This window comes from Agelaius phoeniceus, chromosome 3, assembly GCF_051311805.1.
Source record: "Agelaius phoeniceus isolate bAgePho1 chromosome 3, bAgePho1.hap1, whole genome shotgun sequence".
Lineage (NCBI taxonomy): Eukaryota > Metazoa > Chordata > Aves > Passeriformes > Icteridae > Agelaius > Agelaius phoeniceus.
The window spans coordinates 55,285,864-55,308,123 of NC_135267.1; the positions used below are offsets into that span (position 1 = coordinate 55,285,864).

The following is a 22,260-nucleotide window of genomic DNA, read 5'->3' on the forward strand; positions in this document are numbered from 1 at the left end:
TCTCTTTTTTGGACTGGGCAACACACCCCTTTCCTCTTGTGCTTCCTGTTGGTTATATATTAGGAGTCCCTAATCCATTCTAGCTTCTTTTCCTTTAGGGTTTTTTCTTTTTATTTTCCTTTTTTTTTTTCCCCTGCTTTATGATCTGTGAGTTCTTGTGTTGGATTTTTATATGCTAAACGTAAAGGTTATATAGCTGGGAAAAAGTAAAACCTGAATTGGTGCATAATTTTTATGGGCTGCCTGAAAATGCCTAATCTTTGTTTTCCCATTATTTTCGCTTTCTTGAATCTTTGTCATTAGTCTGAATTTGAAATAGAAATGATAAAATTCTGCAAAAGTTACTCTTCTAAAATGTTTGTCTACAGCTGAAAGCAATTCTCTGAAGCAACAGGGCACTTCTTGCAGCATTTCAGATATCTAAATTTTCTACATTCCTCTAGCGGTTACAAACCAGTGCTTAGACTTGACCAAGGGCAAAACAAAAATGCTGTAACAGCTGTATCCAAGGAAGAAAAAAGTCTTTTCATGTTGCTATGGTCAAGGCTTTTAAGTGGTTGCATTGATCCCAGCAGGTTTGGACACTATGTAGATAAACAAGTGATGCTGCTGTTTGCTAGTGACTGAACTAGGAGGAGCTGCAGATTCCATCAAGGGTAGAGAGAGAGGCCTTACAGAGAGACCTGGACAGGCTAGAAAGCTGGGCCATCACCAGCAAAAGCTAACAGAAGCAAGTTCTGGATTCTGTCCCTGGGATAGGTACTCCTGCTTATACACACAAATTGTGAGGTAAGAGGCTGGAGAGCAGCACTGTGGAAAGAGATCAGGGGGTTTGGGTTGGTGGCAAGTTGAACATGAGTCACCGGTGCCCTGACAGCCAGGAGGGCCAAGCGTGTCCTGGGGGGCATCAGGGACAGCATGGCCAGCCAGGCAAGGGAAGGGAGGGGATTGTCCTGCTCTGCTCTGCACTGGGGCAACCTCACCTCAAGCAGTGTGTGTACTTTTGGGCACCTCAAGGACATCAGACTATTAAAGCATGTCAAGAGGAGAGTGACCAAGTTAGTATGAGTGCCTTGCAGCTTGAGATATTCTATCATCCTACAATTGTGTAGTCCAAGATCCAGGTTATGAATTGGAGGGAATTTTCTGGCTTTAACCTAAAAATTAGCTCTACAGCCTCAGATACGGGGTTTTTATATACCTTTATCACTAATTCATATTCAGTTGATTTCCAGGATGGAAGCTTTTTTCACCCCTGAATTAGATGAATCCTAAAATAATGAAGATGTTGACTTTCACTGCTTTTTGTTACTGTGTGCAAAAACATTCAATATGATGAACAAATATGTCTTTAACAATAACGAGATTATTCTCTTTGTAAAAGATTCACAAATTTGCTCTGTGCTCAGCAGTAGGCATTGGAAGGGCAGAAGAATCCCTGTGATTTTAATAATCTCAGAGATGAGGCTCACATTGCAATGAAGTATGAGGCAGATGCATTTAAAACCTAAAATATAGTTCTTGCAGGATTTTATTTACTTATGCTGCTTCCAATCAATTAACAGAAAGCATTATTTCTGTAGTGAACTCTATCATTCAAGTCTGCAACTTTGTATTTGCATCATACTACATTCCATTTATAATGGAACAACTTGTGTCCATGCCATGATCCTGGGGGCTAAAAGAGCATGGAAAACATATATTGCCATGACACAAGAGCCTGGTCATTGACTTCTCACATTGTAGTTTGGGTCAAACTGAGTGAAAGGGCTGAAGCATTCTTTTAAAGTAAATTTATTTAATTCCATCAGGGAAAATTCTTACTTTAGGTTACAGTTCATTCTGAAAAAAACATTGCAGGCCTTTTTTTCTATTTTGGTAGTTTGCTCCAGCAATGGAACTGAAGTTACTGAATTTTCTGTAGGTTGCTAAGGCTGCTGATACAGAGGCCAGCCTAAATGAGAACCATATAACTGAACAAATACACTGAAAGTCTAATGCAGGTATCTAGTGGAAATTTGCAGATTTCATATCTGTTTCTGATTTCTCTGTCAGTCTGTGGTTTAAGGAATTCGCAGCCTTCAACAACTGTAATCCTCAGGGATCTGCGTGTGGTTTTGCAACACTAGAAATATACTGATGCTCAAGAAAACTGCCCCCAGGTGGTTAAGGCCCATTTTCTTTTATTTAATTAGACTTTTTTTCTGTCTTTTAATTCCCCAGGTAGCAGCTGCTGGAGGACATCTGAAATTTACAGTCTCCTATGACGTCACAGAAGAAGAAGTGGAAGAAACAGCCAAACTGATGGTTCAATCTGATGTCATCATAGAGGTAAAGTATTTGCAGCTAAAGAAAGAAATAAAAAAAATTTAAAAAAAAAAGAAAAGAAATAAAAAGAAAGGGACAAAGAGAGAAAGAGAAAATGGCCTGGTTTTTCAAATGTTCAGTGTAAAGTCTGATGGCTGAGGACACAAAACAGAAGGGTGCACATGCAGTTATTTTCTAGTGTGAGAAAATGATATACTTTAGAAAACTAAAAGTTTCAGTATCTCAAGGAGTCTCTGGTATTATTGCAACTATTGTAAGTAACTTAGAAAACTATAATGCTTCCTGTTCGTCCATGAGGAAATAAAATAGTTGGTCACTTGAGGTTACACTTTGACGTTCTTTCAGTAGATCTCTTCTTTTGAACCTCAGCATAACATGAATTTGCTTTTGCCTATGTAGAACCTGCACCATGACAGTAGGTTTTATCTGAAACACCCAAACTTTTTTTTTCCACTGCTTTTCAGTTCTATCAGGCAAGCCCATTTCAGGTTTATGAAAAGTGAATATTATTCCTGATATTTGTTATTCTTGTAAAATATATTATTCAATAAATCATGTACCCCAATGGGCTTTTTTCCAAGATTTTTTTCATGTTTAAATCTCTCTCTTTCATGGCTCTCTCTAGGGAGGTGACTTGAAAATCAGCACTCCAAAAGGGATAATCCACCTGCAGCCTTCCAAAGAGCACACTGAAGAAATTGTGCTGAAACCAGAATCTTTCTCAGTGCATGGCACTGATGTTCCAGTCAGCAGGAGGGAGTTCATGACTATCCTTGCAAACGTGAAGAGGATCCTCATAAGAGCCACATACAGCAATGGGATGAATGCCATCTACAGGTGAATGTGAGGAACGGGTCCCTTTGCTACAGGCAGCTTCTCAAAAGAGTTGTTTTCTCTCTTCGGAGAACAAGGCTGATGTAATTTAAAACTCTCTAATTTATTACCATGAAATCCATAGCATTCATTTACACTTTCAACTTTTGTTAGTATGTTTTTCATTTTAGATAGATGGGAGGAGGAAGGCAACAGAAAGAAGCAGCCTTTTAAGAAAATGAAATTACATGGACTATGAAGGCATGAATGACAGTTCTATAAATATGTTTATTTTGTGAACACAGTAATTCCCATGTACATGGTAAATCATGGAGAGCGGTAATAACATGTTGAAGTAGGAAATGATATATTGCTTGTATATCGTTTTTCCCATTTAATGACCATACAGGGCCACATTAACAGTGAACCAGAGAATAATATCCTGAGTCTCCAAGCTGGAAAAGTGCCTCAAGGGGAATTTTCTATGTTTTTAATCAGTACCACACACAGAACTGGCTAATCCCAAAGCCTTTCCCTTGATTTATGTCAGGATGCTGCATGGACTGCTCAGATTCACTGATTTGATGTGAACTCTTCTGAGTCCTCTGATAAAATTAAAGACATATGAGATGATACAGTTCTATTTCACTTGCTGCAGTGTGTTTGAAACTGTAAAGCTCATCTTGCATTTCAAATTTTTCTAAGTGCATGAACAAATACTCCAGATGGGGTGAAGAAAACATCTCTCCTGATACTGTGTGATTAACATTAATAGTTAGGTGGCATAAGTAATATTTTTAAAATGTGTAATGGAATTGATTGCATAGTAGCTTTTTACTCACAAGGCAGGAAACCTGAAATGCTCTCTAATCTGCACATCAGTTGATTCAGTGGCATAAGCCAATTTGGAATGGAGGAGCTGATAGCACATTTAGTGATTATTTGCTGAGAGCACAGACAGAGTTTTTGCTGCTGTGAAATTTCTTCAGCAATCTAACCATCATTTGAATACTTAGGTAATTAAAATATATCCTAAATTGAAAGGCAGGTTGTGTCAACAGCATGCAGTTTTCTGATTTGAGCCTCAGCAGTGTAAATTTTTTCCCTGCAAAAGAATTCATATCTTTTCGGTCTCTGTCTTCTCCTGTGGTTAATTAGTATGTATTACAGCTCTGTAAGTAAGTTTGTGAATCATAACTAGCTTGAGTTTGGGCCAAACTGCTTCCTAATTTGCTCATTCACTCATCAACCTCGCATTCTTTTGCATCCCCCTGCATCCACTTTGAAAGTCTTTCATGGTCCCTCAGCTTCCTACCCTGATTTTTGAGGAGAGCCAAAACACCAGGCAGAGCTCACCTCTTATGCACTATGAGCAGACCATGAGCTGTTAATTCACAATTTACAGCTGAGACTAGTGGGAGCTCAGGGAGGGATGATCTTCTGCTCTCTTCTCATTCAAATAAAAAAAAAACCCAAACCATTACTCAGAATTTTCCAAACTAAAGGAGTGCAGGGGCAATTTTAGGGTGAGCAATAGGGTCTTTTCTGCTATTTTTAAAGCAGATATGTAAGGTTGACTTCCTTTTGGCCAGAGGTCTTACTGCGTAGTAGGGGAAATGCAAACTTTCAAAGGAGATATGTATGACTGACTTTCCTTGGGCCAAAGGTGTTACTAAGTATTATGGGAAAGGCAAACTTCAGTTATCAGAGGTTTACATATATTTGAGTACTGACATTTGTACTAGTAGGAGACAGGGGGCTCTCCTACAAGAAGCACTTTGGCTGGGCAGTTTTGAAGAAAGTGCAGTGCTGGACGTGTGAGGGCTCCATCCTGCCTATGCTGTGGAACAGTGTGGGTGGCATGGGTGAGATCCCCTCCCCTCTGGGCAGCAGTGTAGGGCTCAGGTAAGCACACACACGCAGAACTGGCACAATCTATAGAATGTGCCTTGTAAGTAAGGCAAAGCTGTCTGGCAAATTTGGAAGACTATATATCACTGCCTGCATCCCAGATTACTGCTTTAGCCATTTGGTCATGTGTGGTGCCTCACCGTTTCACAATCTTGTCCATCTTCTGCCTTTGGAAACAGTTTAGTGGTGTGTTAAAGATAATTTTCTGAAAGCATTTTTTTAAAATGCTCTGTGAGAAGAGCTCTGCAACACATATAATTTAGGCTTTGCATGTTGGTAGCCATCAGCTTCTAGGTGTAGTGACATTACAGTTTTGAATATTGATCCCCCAAAGACAGTGAGTTAAAATGGGATTAGGGGAAGGAACTGAAGTGATTTTGAAGAGTAACTTGTTTTGCTAGAAATGGTCTTATATTGCTGGTACATTTCTAGCTGTCCCTCTGATGTCTGTTACCAGAGAAGAATGCAGTGATTGCTGTATTACTGTGTAATAAAGTAAACAATTTTATTGAGTGCTCTCAGGGTGCTCATTGTGGTTTAGCATGACAGAAGAGAGGATGTGGAATTTCAACCACAATTAAACAAATTAAGTTTTCCATCTTTAGGTGTAGCAATGATAGTTCCACCTGTTAGGGTGGAATTTGTGAAGTTAAGTCTCCTCAAAACAGTTCATGCTTCCAGGCACCAGCAACTGCATCTACTGCCATCCAGCCCAGCTTATGATCTGCTGTGTAGAGATATTGCTAATTTTCAGGATGTGCCTCATTACCAATTGTTTTATATTCTCTTTGACTTTCACTCATGCTGAAACATACTAGGTGCAAAGCTGTGCTCATCGCTCTTAAGATCATGCAAAATAACCCTTTTCTCCATATTCTGTCCATTTAGTTCTTCAGGGAAAATGTAGATCCAGTGAAGAAGATATTCTTTGTCATATCTAGGGCTGATTAAGGACTCCAAAGGATGGTCTCCAAAGGAAGACTTTTTTGAAAAGAAATACTGTAGAGCTAAGCCTTAACAGATAAGTAGATATGAACTAAAAGGCTTTTATTGTCTTTAAACAGGTATGTGCAGTGGACAGAAGGATTTTCCTCTGAGAGTGTTAAGAGGGTCTGGCAGAGAGACAGAAATATTACAAGGTTACTAGATCTGTCATGAATGACAATTCCTGCCTCAAAGCACCAGCAGAATTATGTAACATACTAATTAGAGATTGCTATATTAAGCAACCTGTTCATTTGAGTGCTGAAAATTTTCAAAATTGATGTCACCACATGTGTAAGGATTCCAAAGGTGCTGTTATAATCTGAGTTTAAAAAGAGACCAGAATGGAGGCATAAAGTAACTTTCTTGCAGTCATGTAGAAAAAGACTTAAAAATTCAATACAGCTGTCTCCAGTTGACAAGAGCTTTAATTTAAAGATTCTAATTTTACCCTTGTTTAGCTTAACCTACTAGAAACATTAGTTAATCTGTTATGTTTTCAAATATCCACTAAACAATATGAATGCAGTCATGCTGGGTTTGACTCAAGCATGGTTTTGTGTACATTTTTTAGGTAATTTTAAGCTTGCAGTGTTGTTATTGCTCCATGGCATAATTAGGAAGCTTTCTTATATGAATGGGCAATTAGATGATCAAGTCAGTTAAAAATTGAGAATACAGAAATGCAGCAATCAATATGAAAGTGAACCCAGCTTCTGGGTTTAAAACCTAATCCTTCTCTAACTTGAAAGGTCTTCCAAATGGTTGCAGTTAAGTCCATCTGTGGTAGAAGCAACAGGCCAAGAAAAGATACCGCTCTCTTACTGGTTTTTTTAGATCTAATACTGTTAGCTTGTGCTTCAAAGAAAGTTTAGTAGCACTGTTTATTCCATTTCAATATTCAGAGTGGTCACTGATTGTAAGTGTTGCAAACATGCAGATAGGCACTGGAAACTGGAGTGCTAAAGAGAATAGATTGTTTGCAGCCACATAGAGAGGAGTCAGTACCAGACACAAGGAAAAAGAGGGAAGAAGAGGCCAGGGGTTTTTTTCCATATGCAGAATTGGCTTCAAGACAAATGAGCAATGATTGGGTCACTACTTCATGTGCCTTATGTAGCCAGCGTGATTCAGATGCCTGGCACAGCAGACAGTAAACTGTGTGATACTGCCTGAAATGTCCCCTTCCCTTTTAATCTTGTTTGTTTTTAGAAGTCAACAGTTGCCTGCTGACAGTAACAGTCAGCTTAAATATTTGGTCTTGATGTCTAACCTCAAATTGTTCATGCATCTCCAGGATCCAGTTCCCCATTTCTGCCAGCATTATGTATTTTAATGAATGCAGAATGGCATCGAGGAATCAAAATTGCAACATCAAAATGGGAGAAAAGAAAATCACTGTAGCTTTCCTCACTGAGTAACTGTTAATGCTAAAAACTGTTAAACACATTAAAATCCCATTTAGCAAATAGCAGAATGTAATGAAAATTGGAACAATTCAGTGAATACAAATGTGGGATAATACTGGGTGGATTGTTTCTGTGTGTTAGTGCTTCTCTTTGTTCCAAGATCAATGCTTAGAGGGAGCTAGCTGTAGTTCAAAGGAGAAATTAAATTTGACCTTTCATTAAAAAATTTTTCTTCATTAACAGGTTTTCTTCTTTAAAATTTTTAATTTTTTTACTGGTAAAATAGTCACTATTTGATATCTGATATCCTAGAGATTGGTTATCTTATGATGAAGAAAATTCAAATGAATGATTGCAAAATAAATGTACAGCAATAAATGTACAGCAATGGAGCAAAGGGGATATACTAAAAAGTCAGAGTGAATTTACTGAAGATCTGGATAGGAAGAAGCATCCTTCTCTTAAAACAGTATCAAGAACCTTTTACAGAGGTTCTAGTGTCACCAAATCAGCTTGAAGTTTCTAACTGCATTATGCACAATGATTGTCCCTCCAAGGTCCAGTCATATTCATAGTGGTGGTAGAAATTCTGTTTTTCTGAAGCTTCTATCTTAATTTAAGAAATCTTCCCTTTTCTCCCCCCATTATCTTGTTTAACTTACTTGGACTAATCATAACTTACTTGGAGTAGTCATAAAATCGAGTGGAAAAATATTCTGTCTTAAGCTTTCCTCCAACCGCTGTAGCAACAACAAAATATTTTTCTTGGATGTTTTCTTGTCCAAGGTCATCCAAATAATTTTCAGGATTTTTTGCAGCCAAAAGATAAATTCCCTATTATGAAGGGGGAAAAAAACTTTTTAATAAAATGTATGTCATGAATGAAAGGTATTTTCTGCTGAAGACAACTTCAAAACAAGCTCTGGAAGTAGCTTTAGTTATCAAACATTCTGTTAAGATTACTGGGTGAAAATAGAAGTAATTTAGCCTCTGTAATACGTTAATGTTCCTTCGAATTCTCGTAAGAATTAAACTCCCAAATCTCAGTTTTTCTCCACAGAAAGATACTCTTGACGTAAATTACATCTGTTTCTGATAATAGCTGTAAGACTATCAAAAGGCTTCTGTTATTTCTCTTATCATAGTTGCATGCTCTTGAAACAAAAATCATGGTCAGTGTTCACCTAAACAACAGCTGTTAAGTACTTTTTTCTCTGGCACCAGGGTATATGGCAGAATATTTCTTTTTTGTTTCATGCACATACATTTTTCTTTCATATGCATAATACTTAGATCCTCAATCCTTCTGGACAGGGCTGACACCTTTTCCAGAGGTCAAGTCTCTGGAGTAAAAATACCCTATATTCAAAACTTTGTAATGTAATATTTTAGAAAGCTGGACTAGTGGTTCATAAATTTTGAAGACCCTGCTTAGTGTCAGATTTGCTCTATATGCAGCTGCAATGCAAGTTGGCACATGTGGCTTGCAGGCCAGGAATAGCCTGGTACAGTGCTGTAAGACGCTTTTAATCTATTTTTATCAGTGGGTATCTGACCATAATCTCGCGCACATGATGAACAAAAATAGTAACAAGCCTACAGACATATAGTTTAGGAAGAAATAGATGAATATGAAAACCTCCTTATTCTTAGGCAGGAAAACAGAAACAAGCCACTGCATGTCCCTATAAAGTGTTCGTTGCATTCAGCTGCACATATCCATCTAATTTCCTGTTTTGCCCATTTAATTTCTGTTACATCCAGACTAAGAAGTGTTATTATGGAATCTGCTGACCACACTTCAAGGGGGAGAAAGGTAGCATCTGGAGTGGAGTTGTGTGAATGTCCTCCAGGCTATGATGGTACCTCCTGTGAGGTGAGTATCATGATGCAGTTTAGTTCAATGTTGCTAACACTGTGCTAGGTGGAAGCAGACAGTGGACCTGTGTTGGTAGAAAATAATAGGACACCTGTCCCTTCTTGTTAGGAATTTGCCATGGCTTGACTAGTTACCTTTATTTCCAGGTGATGGTTCATTATAACTGATAATATTTAAAATCTGAAATTTTACACATGTGATGATTTCTAACGTATGAAAAGACATTTTGGTTCATAAAAAGGAAGTGGAAACAATATTTGTACTCCTTAGCCATTTGATAATGCAAATGGATGAACATAACTAGAAGGAAAATGGCAGTTATCTGACCTGTGCACAGCAAAGACTGATCAATTTATTTGAGTTAATGGGGTTGAATTTCTTCTTTTGTTTTCCCAGGGCTTTGCCATTTGCCTTGGAGTTGTTGAGAATTGCATTTGTTCTGAGGATTGTGTCACATTGTTTTGCTCCTGTAACAGATAATAATGTAACCAATAATAATGCTCAGAAAAATGCCCACTTTGCTAACTAAGCCATTACTTCACACAGAATGTGTTCATACAAGTATACGTATGATTAACTACCTCGCGTGGGCATCGCTTGGGGTGAATAGAAGCCAAAAAACATTCTTCAAAAGCTTTGCCTCTAAGGAAATAGTTTCAAACACCAAGATGCTCTGCTTCACAAAACTACAAGCAGTATGCCATTTACACAGGCACTCTAGGCATTTGCTTGTCAACTCTCTTTTTCTTTAAAAATTTTCATGCTTATATGTGATATTTAGGGTTTAGAGTCTAGTCTCATGCCAAGTGTGGTTGTTTGTTGCTGGGGCTAGATGAACTAACATAGAAAGAAGGCCTGAAGGAATTAATGGATATTCCTATCACTCCCAAAATGGTACAGATGGAAAAATAAGTGGAGAAGAATATTTTTTACCTCAGCTGAGAAATAATTTTAAAGCCTGGCCATTGTCTGTCTGTTCAATTATTTTAAGAAAAACGCTAGATGCAGTATCACTGTGTTTCACACTCTTTTCACTTGTCCATTTATTCTCCCAGTGTAGATTTAAGCCTGATTTCCAAGAGAGTAATTGGAAAAGCCCTGATTGCAGATATTTCAGTATCTACTTTTGTTGTAGAGGCTGAAGGGCTTGGGTAGAATTCCTGTCCTGGTGTTGCTGAAATTGCCTGTCCAACATTATGTCCTTCAGTGCTAAACCTTTTCCTCAATCATAAACAGTCCCTGAAATCTGATACATACTTAAGATCATACTCCACAAGAGAAAGCGCATAAATATAGCTGCAAATTTAAAGTTTCTATACATGCTAGTGGGCATGGAAAAAAAAAAGAAAAGAAAAAAAAGTGACATTTAAGATTTCCAGGCAGACAATAGTTAAGAAAGTATGGAAAGAGAAGTTGAAAATCCCTTTTTTTTTCCCCAGTTACCATTTTTGTTTCTTCTTCTGTGTACTTTCAGCCTTGTTCATTTTACTTCTGCCAGTTTCAGCTAAGCAGAGCATCATATTTTATTGATTTTGTGCAGTTTTTCAGTTCCATTTTCTCTTCATTCTTTGGTTTAATGTATGTATTTGTCTCCTGCATAATGATGATATGGTACCTGGCATAGATGCTGCTGCACTAAAAACAACTATTATTTTCTTATTTTCATGCTATGAATGTTTTGACATGATCAGTCTTCCAAAGACAACCAAGCCAATTTAAATTATGCTGTCTCTTTTAAGATTTTCCATTATATAAATTCAGAATTTATTTTTTATGAGACTCTGGCCAAATAAATTTCTGTACCTTTTTCTGTGTGTAGAAACACCATAAGGACAGGTAAAGCAGATAAAATTTTAAACTTCTAATACCAATTGGACCCCTTTGTGATAGTTACTTTGCTCCACTGATGAATTTTCTTGCTTTTGTCAACATCTTCACATCTAATTGCTCTTCTCTCTCAGATTTATTCCCATTCTCTGTACTCTTTCTAATGCAGAAGGAGTTGTGCTTAACCTGCTTCACTATGATGGTCAAGAACTTTCCCAACTGTTGACAGTTACATAATTTCTTTTCTTAAGACCTCAATCTGTAATCTTTTAGTACTGTTCTGAGCCCTGCTATTGAAATTTCATGTCTAAGCTCTTAAAATTAGTGAGTTTTGGAGCCTTGTCTTGAGCAATAGCATTTGTATCTGTGCACAACAGATTATTTTCAGTCACCAAAAGAGGGAAAATATTTGTAGATTTATGTAGAAACCACTTGCGTCTCATGCCACAGAAAGTAAAATACAGCCATTTCTTTTAACCTGTTTTTAGGTTTTGGATTTTATAACTTTAGATTTTTATTTTTTTGTATTTACAATTTTTTTTACGTTTTTTAGGATTGTGTAACCAAGAATGCAAAGAATGAAAAATAAGGGTAATATCTCAGGTTTTGAATTTTTTTAAAGAATAATTTCAATTAATCTTTAGATTACTTTCAATTTTTCAAGAGTAAGACAAAAATGGACATCTTTATCTTTATAAAAAAGAGTCTGTTATCTTTTTGGAGAGTGTATATGAAGGTGAAAGGATTTTCTTTATTAAATTAATTTTCTTTATTATTAAATGATATTCTGGTATTCCATCAGTGCTAAACTTTCTCTTTGTATTATCCAGATGCTTTTGAAGGTCATAAATCTATCATGCACTTTTTTTTATCTTATGCAAAATTGCTGGATCACATGAGCAGTCCTACTGTAGAAGGATAGTTTGCTATAAAGCCATTTAAAAAAAAACAACTATAAAGTCATTTGTGAGATATATAGTAAGGAAGACTGCTGCTTGACATCTTATTATGAGCAAATGGAGTAGCTGTATTTTTGTTGATGAATCACAGTTATATGGTGTCACCTTTCCTACAAAATTACTGACCATACATTTAATATTGATTTGAATTTTACGTTAAAAAAAAAAAAAACCAGAGCAGTTTCTTAAAGGGAAATCCCTATCCTTTAAGGAGCACAATTTGTAAATAAAAGGATAGCCTAGTTTTCAGCCTGTGCTTTATTTCAGTGTAGCATTTTGCTGGAGTCCTAACAAGACTAAATGGTATTTTAATTGCTCTTTGCGCCTGAACTTCTCAGAGAACATTTTTGTTGTTTTGAGGTTTTTTCCTCCTTCTCTCTCCTTCAGTATTTCACCTTCTGGCTGTTTTTCAGTCTGTGCTTCTTGCTTTCATGCTGTCATGTTTCAGTTCTTCATTTCTCTGCTTTATTTTACCATTTCAGAAGAATGATCAAGTTAAAGCTTCCTCTAATCTCACACCTGCTGCTAAGGCTAAGGTCAGTGCAAAGCGACAGCACCAGAAAGAAGAATTTTCTAGAGAAATGTTGGTATTTTTGTTCATTTGGCAAGTATGTTTGTTGTGTGTGCAAGCATCAAATCCAACAAAATTGTAAAAATCCGTTCCTTCCTCTGTTCAAACAAGAGTTTAACTTTTTATCTAACTTTGCTTGCAGTCCTGCTGGCCTCGACACAGGCGTGTGAATGGCACAATCTTTGGTGGAGTCTGTGCACCATGTACGTGCTTTGGTCACGCAGATGTGTGTGATGACATCACAGGAGCATGTGTGGTAAGTGTCCCTTCAGGAAACAGTGGACATGGCTAACATCAACCCAATACACCTGTGCAACTGAATTAGTGACCTCTGAGACCTGGAATAATCAAGAGGAAAAAAGCCAGGGAGTAACAGAAGAGATCTTTATGTTGAGGTTAAGAATCCCTTCACACCAAGATACAGTGTCTTGGATAGTTAAGAAAAGAAAATATTTTATTTATGACATAGAATCTATGTTTTGAAGTACAATAGTTTTAAGGTACAGCATGCAGAAAGCAGCAAATGTATGAATGCTTTTTCGTGCAAGATTTATCTTCCCCTACCATTTGTCTCCTGCAGAATATTCAGTTTATAGTATGTAGCAGGTAACTTTGTACATTCTGTTCTAGTTTGATGAGAAGATACTGTTAATGCCTTCCTTCTTCTAAATTTATAGTAAACCTTGAAGGAATGCTTTATGAATTGTACTTCAGAAAAATAATAAAACCATGATCTCAGTTAAGTCAGATTTTTTTTTCTTGTAGATTACAGAGATTTTACCTACTAATTCAGCAATTAAATCTGTGATATTATCCATAGTAAGCCTACCAGCACACCACTGTTTCCTGCCTGTTCAGTAGCCTTTTGGAATGGGTGAATTATGCTGAATATACTTTTCTGATTGACTCAAGGGCATTTTTAGTTTTATATTGTCTGACATGGCATAAAGCTTGAAACAACATGTCTAATTTCATTTGTCTTGCAGAAGCACAATTTAAGCCAGTGCCAGTTTAGTGGGATATACTCTCATTTCCCTGCAGAATTTCAAGCAGACTCTGTAATGTGCATGTTTCTAAATGTTCCCTTTTATTTCCTTAAGAAAAACCTGCTGGGAAAATGCCAAAATGAAAATTCAAGCTTTTTCCAATATAATTTGGCACTTAGAATTATTACTCTTCTTCCTGTTTTGCTCATAGAAGATGTTTAATTGCATTGCAATGCAAAACAAGATATCCTTAATGTGTGGATCAGTGGATTTTTCAAATTGCTTTTTCATGAATAGAAGCTTAAAATTATTCTCAATTTAATTATACTGTAAGCCTCAGAGAAGTACCTAGAATGAAAAACATGTTTGACGTGACAGTCATGTTTTGAATCTTTCACTTAATACTCAGTGAAAATGTTTATCACTAGGGTAATGTGGATTTGTGTTTCCTGACAAAATTTTTTTTGCTTTAATGACCGGATTCTCCAGCTACAATGTTTATAATATTTGTGTGGGATAAAATCAGTTAACAGGAGAGAAAAGGAAGGAGGAATCTTGTTCAAGGCACGTTGACTGTTGACTATTTTGCCTAGGGTTATTATTATTAGGCATAGCCAGATGTAAGTTCTGAGGTTGTTGGCTTCTGTGTCTTCACGTTTTAGCCCCTGCACAGCTTCCCTCTTTATTTTTGTCTGTAGCACCAGCCTAGATAAAAGAGAAGGCCACATAGGCTGCATATTGCTTTTTGTGCTTTTTGGTTGGTTTGAGCTGTTGACTCAGGCAGCAGAGCTCCCCCTTCTGATGTTCCAAGGGTGCTGGTGTAAGGGAACACAGCGCTGACAAGGAAGTGGAAAATAACCAGCTGAAGATGCACTTTCATCTACACACGTTATCAAACACTCTGCATTTTTTGTTCTGTAGCTTATACTCGATCAGGCTATAGAGAAGAGGTGCACAGGGAGCTTAAAATCAGTTCTGGATTTTCTTACAACTTTGAAAGCTCTGTAAGTCAGATCGGTTAGTATCCATGCAGGCTATTAAATGCTGCTATTCAATTTGGATCATAAGCCTTTTGAAGTGAAAGGGAGAGAAGTCTGAGTGCTGAAAAAGAGAAATGTTTCACATCAAAGGCATTCTTTCTATTGAGGTTTACACAGCCTTTTGGCCTCCTTATTATTATTCATGGTGTTTTCTCAGTAATACAACAGACAATTTAGGCATCTAATTTACTGATATGATACTTCTTTTAGCTCTTCCTTAGCTTTGAAATGTAGTTGAAAAGAAGCTGAAATGTGTTTTTGACTCATGATAAAAGCTCAAATCATCTGCTTCGACAAAGGCCTATATAAAAAGCTCATTTTAACGTATATCTTGCAGTAACCTGCAAAGCCCTCTGATCCCAGAGCAGCCACAGAGAGCTTCACAATACGTCCTTCTCCTTACAATTGTGATATACATAACTGCTTTGGTACATAGGGCAATTTGGAACATTCAGAAATATTCTTTTGTACTATTACACACACACATTTACAGTAGCTTTAGTAGGTTGATTAAACCTAAACCTTGTGAAGAGCAAGCACATTTCAAGGTGTTTCATTCATTGCAGGATACTATGTTCCTGTTAGTAAGCCCAGAGAAAGTAAATCTTTCTCCCCAAAAATATGGTCAAATTGCCCTAAGTGGGCAGTCCCCAGTGGCATCCTTTTCATATTGTATTCCTCAGTTCATAAACAACATGTACCATGTAGAGTGAGGCTGGTGTCAGTGCTGGTGGATGCCTGCTTTAGACAGTGTTTGTCACCAGAGCAACAAAATGTCTTTACCCATCTTCATATCCACCGTAAAAAAAATGATATGTCCTAGCTAAATGCAGTACAGGCTCTCACTCAAGTGAAGATAGGTAAAGCCTCTGCAACATCCTGATTACATTTGTATTGTTACACCAGGAAAGAGAATTGTCTGTTCATCTTGACATTACAGTAGTTTGAAAATGCTAGAAGAGCTTATTCATGCTTCCAAAGGCAGAATACCATTGTCTGGTCTAGACAGCTCAGGAATATACTAAAATAGGCACCCAGACTTACTTTCTTTAGCTGGCTTTAACAGCTTCCCTGGTTGTCTCTGTGACAGGTATCCTGAGGAAGGGCAGCAGCATGCCAAATGTGCTATCTTGGACTCTGTCATAATCCCTGTATGCAGTTTTATTTCCATCACTAGCATTCTATTCTAAATGTTTCTTTCCATGTTCATATACACTCAGCCACATATGCTGGAGTGGTTTTCAGTGTGAATTTAGGGTTCCCTGATATTGGGCATAAAGTTCATTTGGTTTCTTCAAAAAAGGGAGAGCTGGCTCCGTAGGAAATGGTGGAAAACACTCTCCAGGACACCAGCAAGGAAATTTGTAGGGAACAAGGTCTGAGTCATACATATCTTTTGGACAAAAATAAATCCCACAGTTTTAATTACACAGAGGTTGTCTAACTGAAGTTTAAAGATGTTCAGAGGGAAAAGAGGTACAGAAAATTAATGCATTCAAAATAGTGTGAGATAAAATTGAAATCATTGTATTGAAATGATGTTGGAATTGAAAGCATAAGTATTTGGACATAAAATTGTTCCTGGCCACAAAGTCTATGGATTTGTGAAAAAAAAAAACCCCATGGATTTTAACAAACCACTAGATCAATGTGTTGTAACAGCCTCTATTTCAATAGGAATAAAAAGAAAGCAGATATAATGTACTGAACCGGTTAGAGAAGTTGATCACAATCTATTTTGTACCCAGTCTCATGACATGAAAAAAACCCATCCAGTTTTCCTATGAACATGAAATTAATACATGAGAGGCTTAAGCATGCTTTAAAGAAATATTCTCTGTATAATTAGACTCAAACCAGATGATGTTCAAAACCATTGCTGTACATTTGGCAAGTTTCAAACTGAGATTCAGCCAACTGATATCAAGAAACACAAATCTTTCATGAGGGTTGATAATATTTTTAGAAGGACTTGTCTACTTCAGTACTCACAGTACTGATCTGTAAATGTGGCAGATTAGCAACAAGTTTAATGCATCACTGAAGAGAACAGGCAGATCAGGTCACATCTACGTACTACATAATCCTTGTTCTTTGTCCTGTAAGGTCCAGACTGGCTCAGGGAGAAAAGTATAGGATACACAAGATCATTATTTCTCAGATAAACTAACATACACAGTATGGTATGCTCAGATTTTGGTCCTATATATGTGGGGTTCTCTTTTTTTGTTTGTCTTTAGATTTAGAAATCAATTCATTGCTTTTGAACATGCTGGGGACTATCAGTACTAGTCACTTTTTAAGCACCCTGAGGGCACAGGAGCAGGTAATTCCAAAATGTCAGAAGTCAAACAGGCAGAAGGCCAGCTTGGCTGAGCAGGGGTCTTCTTTTGGAGATAAGGCAAAAAAGGAAGGTGCACCTGGTGGAAGCAAGGTCAGGTGATGTAGGAGAAATACAGAAATGCTGCTTGCCTCTTTAGGGGAAAATATGGTGGGGTCAAAGCTCAACTAGAGTTGAAGATGGACAGAAATATGGGGGGCAATAATAAGAGTATTTAAAATAAGTTAATAGCAAGAGGCAGTGCAGAAATAACATCGGCCCACTACAGGGTCAAGATGGTCCCCTCACAAACAGGGATATAGGCAAGGCAGAGATGTTTCATTCTTTCTTTGCCTTTGTCTCCAGCATTGATGATGGGCTAAAGGGGTCCCAGTGCCTTGAGCTGAAGGACCACAGCTGTAACCATGATAAACTTTCAGTGTACCATGAACTAGTGCGGCATCTGCTGGATCCATATAAGTCTATGGGCTCTGATGGGATTCATCCAGGAATACTCCGAGAGCTGGCTGATGTCATCCTGAGGCCTCTCTCAATCATTTTTGAACAGCCTTGGAAATATGGAAAGACCCTAGCTGAGAGGAAGCTGGCTAACATTTTCAAAAAGGTTGAGAAGGATGGCATGGAAACTGTAGGCCTGTCAATCTCATTTCAGTGTATGGTAAAATTATGGAGAAGATTTTTCTGGAAGATATTGAAAAACACCTGGAGGATGGTGCAGTCATCAATCACAGCCAGAATGGCTTAATGAAGGGAGAATCTGGCTTATTAAATTTAATTTTCTTTTATGACAAGGTAACCCACTTAGGTGATCAAGGGCAGCCAGTTGAAATCTTTCTGGATTTCAGTAAAGCTTTTCATACTGTCTCTCACAGGATCCTTCTGGAAAAAATGTCCAGCACACAGCTGGATAAACACATCATGCAATGGGTGAGCAGCTGGCTCATGTGTTGGACACAGAGGGCTGTAGTGAATGGGGTGACATCAGATGAGCAAGGGAGGGGATTGTCCCACTCTGCTCTGTGCTGAGGCAGCTGCATCTTGAATATTGTGTGCAGTTTGGGGTGCCATGACATAAAAAAGACATTAAGCTGTTAAAGAGTGTCCAAAGGAGAGCTATGAGGATGGTGAAGGGCCTGGAGGTGAAGCCGTATGATGAGTGGCTGAAGTCACTTGATCTGTTCAGCCTGGAGGAGACTGAGGGGAGACCTCACTGCAGTCTACAACTTCCTCATCAGGGGAAGAGGAGGGGCAGGCACTGATCTCTTCTCTGTGGTGACCAGTGGCAGGACTTGAATGAATGGCTTGGGGTTGTGTCAGCAAAGGTTTAGATTGGATATTAGAAAAAGGTTCTTCACCCAGAGGGTGGTTGGGCACTGGAACAGGCTCACTAGGGAAGTGGTCACAGCACCAAGCCTGACAGAGCTCAAGAGGTGTTTGGACAATGCTCTGAGGCACATGGTGTGACTTCGGGTGAGTTCTGCACAGGGACAGGAGTTACACTCGATGATCCTACCAGCTGCAGATATTCTATCATTCTGCAATTGTAAGGAATTAGACACAGGGCTCTGAATTCAGTAGGATTAGGCACAGTACATGGAAATGACTGATGTTGAAGGGCCAGAAAATACTTCATCAAAGTGAAGGCGGTCATGTCTTTGTAACAAGAAATGTTTTCCTACAAAATGGAAAGTTTCAGGTGTTTTACTTAAAAAAAGCAGAACCTGCAAGTACCACTCAGCAAGAGATGTGAAGCTTTAAAGTAGTGTGTTAGCTTCTCTCACTTTAATAACATCCTTGACATATAAACTGTTCATATTCTTCAAAAATGTTAAGATATGTCTGAGGATATTTAAAGCTAAACTTATCACAAAAGAAGAATCCATTATTTTTCAGAAAAAGTACAAATAATTTGACATGATGTCTTTAAAAAGTTGAATTGCAGAGGATTTTTCTTTTGAAACACTTAAATTATTTTTGTCACATCTTCTTTAAAAAGCATATTGTTCCTGGCTACTTTTTTGGTATGGCTGGTAGATTCTTTTTGAATGTCAATGCTTGAAATACCAATCAAATGGATTAGTTAACTTATGGAAGTTGATTTTAACCTGGCTGGCTGTTCTAAAGCCATAATTTTAATTGATTAAGTGTTTCAATAATTTGGTATTCGCTCACAATCTCCGAATTATGTTAAAATACATTATTGTGATTGAGGCTTTCATTTCAAATATATGCTGATTGTATGCACTAGCAATAAGAAAGCAACCTTTAAAACAACAAACAGTATTTCTGAAGGCTTTTGACATCAATGCCCGCATGACTGAAAAGGATATTGTGCTTTTTCAGCTGCCCAGGTGCAGAGTACAGTGCAAAAAAGCTTTGTAGAAATCATTGCAATCCTGGAAAGCTGTGAGGAAGGAATCAGGGTTCCTTAGAATATTGTCTGTTTCCTTATTGAGGATAAATTATGTCTTCCAGACAGTAAGGCTGTTAAATAGCAATCAGTACCATATGCGTGACTTACTAAAATGATAAAACAACCTAAAGTGTTCCTAAAAAACAATTTTAAATTAAATCTTAAATTTAAAAGTGCCCACACTTTAAAAAATAAAAACAAAAAAACCCAAAAACCAACCAAACAAAACCCCCCTCACAAATAAACAAAAATCCAAATGAAAACAAACCTTCAGAGTTCTTAAGCTAGCTGAAACATTCTAGATTTGACCTGGCCCATAGTCTAAAACACAGCAGAACATGCCCTATTAACAAAAATCTCTCTCATGGCTTTCATTTTGGCCTCTTGAAGTTGACATATGCTCTTTTAATCCTTTTTTCAGTCCATACCAAGCATATCAATATGGCATTTAATATCCCAAACCATTCCATCTGCTTTCTCTGTTCCTGCATTGTGAAAGGGTTACATTTGGGCATCTTGTGTGAAATAGCAGTGAAAGGAATATTGTGGTGCACTAGTAATGTGGGGTGAAGAAAGGAAACAGATTAAGCCAGAAAAGTAATTTTTCTAAATCTATTATGGATTCTGTGAAATTATGTAGTTTCTAAATCCTTTATGGTGAGAGGGAAAAAGAATAGAAAGGGTAATTACTATTTAAAACTTGGTTCTTACAAGTCATCATGAGAAGCTTTTTCTCACAGGACTGATTTCCATTCTACTAAAAGATTGCTTAATTTGAGATCAGCCAAAAGCTATATACAAAAATGCAAATGTAGTACTGCCATTTTTATACTGCGTGTTTCATATGCTCAGCTTAATTTCTCTCCTATTATGCAGTCATATAGATGAACACAAAGTGTTGGATAGCACCCTATAGATGGTATACTTGTCCTTCCTTTTACTCATGAAATACAGGCTGGATTCTATTCTAGCAAATAAGAATTAAGTAACTCAGGCTTTCCTAAGTTTACAAATACCGCTAGCCATATACCTTGAAAAATGAACTAATGCACCTACATGTCAAAAGTAATAATTCATTTTTATAAATTATATCATCTGGGCTGTATTTTTGGAATCAACATCTGAAAACAGTTTGTCACAAAATATGGCCTGTTGCAAGACTGCAATACTAAACCTGTCTTATGCTCCTTTAAAAGTTGGTTTTCTTTAAGCAAGCTAAAATAATAATATAGCTGTTCTGTGGTGTAAATTTAAAAGTTTTATGTCAAATATTCTTTTTGTTTTACATGGAAAAAAGTTATCTACAAGAACATATGAAGCACTGATTGTGGCAGAAAAACATAAGGATAAATTTTGCAGACCTTTTTCCATATGCAAGTCATTTAATTGTCAATTTGTACTTACATCTTCTTTTTAGGACTGCAAGCACAACACAGGTGGTTCATTTTGTGATAGATGCCTGCCTGGCTTCTATGGTGATGCAACTAAAGGGACAGCTGAAGATTGTCAGTTGTGTGCCTGCCCCCTAAATATACCTTCTAACAAGTAAGTTGTGCATTTATTGCATATTGCACTTTTCCCCTTATTAAATTGCATTATTCCTTAATTTGTTTTTACAGGTATGCTTGAGATATTTTTTCCTTTCAATCAAATAATATATTCTGCAATATGAACTTTTATTTTTACAATTGTACAGAGTGCCTAACTCAGCAGATGAAGACAAAAGCTAGATGAGACTAAGGCAGAAAGAACAACACAGAATTTGGATGATTGCTTTTCAAATTAATAACTAGCATTTGCTTTTCTGTCCTCCATAAGGGTAGTTGTTTCTAGTTTTAAAGCTGAATTGGCAGATTTGACATGAGTTTTTTCTTCTTTTACTTTTCCTTTTCTCTTAGTCTACATTATGTGATTTGTTTGGAATTTGAATTCATCCTTAGATGTTGCAAGTGAAAATATTTTGTCAGCATATCTCAGAAAAAATACTGTAAATTTGTTTTATTAAATAATAACACAAGTGAAAAGTTATTCAACATTCTGATCTAAGAACCAAAGTTTCCTTCATTACAGAAGCTTGTCTATGCTACTCCATCGCTTAACTTAATAGATAAACAAAGTGGCTTGAACACTTTTTATTGGTTTTGTCACAGACAGTACCTGGAAAATAATAGTACCAAAAGCATTTTACATGATGTACCTGAATAAAACTGTTCTGAATCTTGTCTATGGCATTGCATCCTATTAAAATTGCACTGATCAGAGCAGGAATAGTCTAAGCACTTATGAGCGGAAATTCCAGGGGATTGTAGAATGGGAGCCTGCCTTCCTGTTAACACAGCTCCTGAGTTGGTTTTATTAGATACATATATATGGGTTTATTATATCTGCTGCTCAGGCACGGCTCCTCTGACATTCTCATTACTTGGTATTTCCTTGCCTCAGTAGTCAATTATCTTTCTCTTGTTTGAGAACACTGTGCTGACAAAGAAGGAAAAACACTATCACATTTCTGTCTTGCACAGATGTGCAACAAACCAAGTCAAATAGATTGAATTTAGGTTATGATTGGCAAAATGCCTGGAGACCTCCATTACACAGTCATCATAGTTCTGGGTGCTTTACTTTCCTTTTGTGAAGTTTACAGTCCCCTTTCTAATATTTAGTTTTCATGAAAAATAAAATAGGTACAGAACAAACACACAGTATAACTGTTCTTTCAACTGTGAAACTGTGTGTCCTGAAGTCTACAAAGTTTAGCTTTGTAGACTTTAGAGCTTTTAGAACTTGTTGAAAGGTTCA

The 22,260-nt window shown here is 37.2% G+C and overlaps 1 protein-coding gene across 3 annotated transcripts in view; it reads left to right on the forward strand.

Moving 5' to 3' along the window:
• LAMA2 (laminin subunit alpha 2) overlaps positions 1–22,260 on the forward strand; it is a 335,441-nt gene that overhangs the window by 177,391 nt on the left and 135,790 nt on the right. For all 3 annotated transcript variants that reach the window (XM_077175288.1, XM_077175290.1, XM_077175289.1), the window contains exons 13-17: positions 2,224–2,331; positions 2,954–3,165; positions 9,210–9,321; positions 12,824–12,937; positions 20,879–21,006. In XM_077175288.1, coding sequence (XP_077031403.1) covers positions 2,224–2,331; positions 2,954–3,165; positions 9,210–9,321; positions 12,824–12,937; positions 20,879–21,006 — 674 coding nt within the window. The remainder of the gene's footprint in view (positions 1–2,223; positions 2,332–2,953; positions 3,166–9,209; positions 9,322–12,823; positions 12,938–20,878; positions 21,007–22,260) is intronic.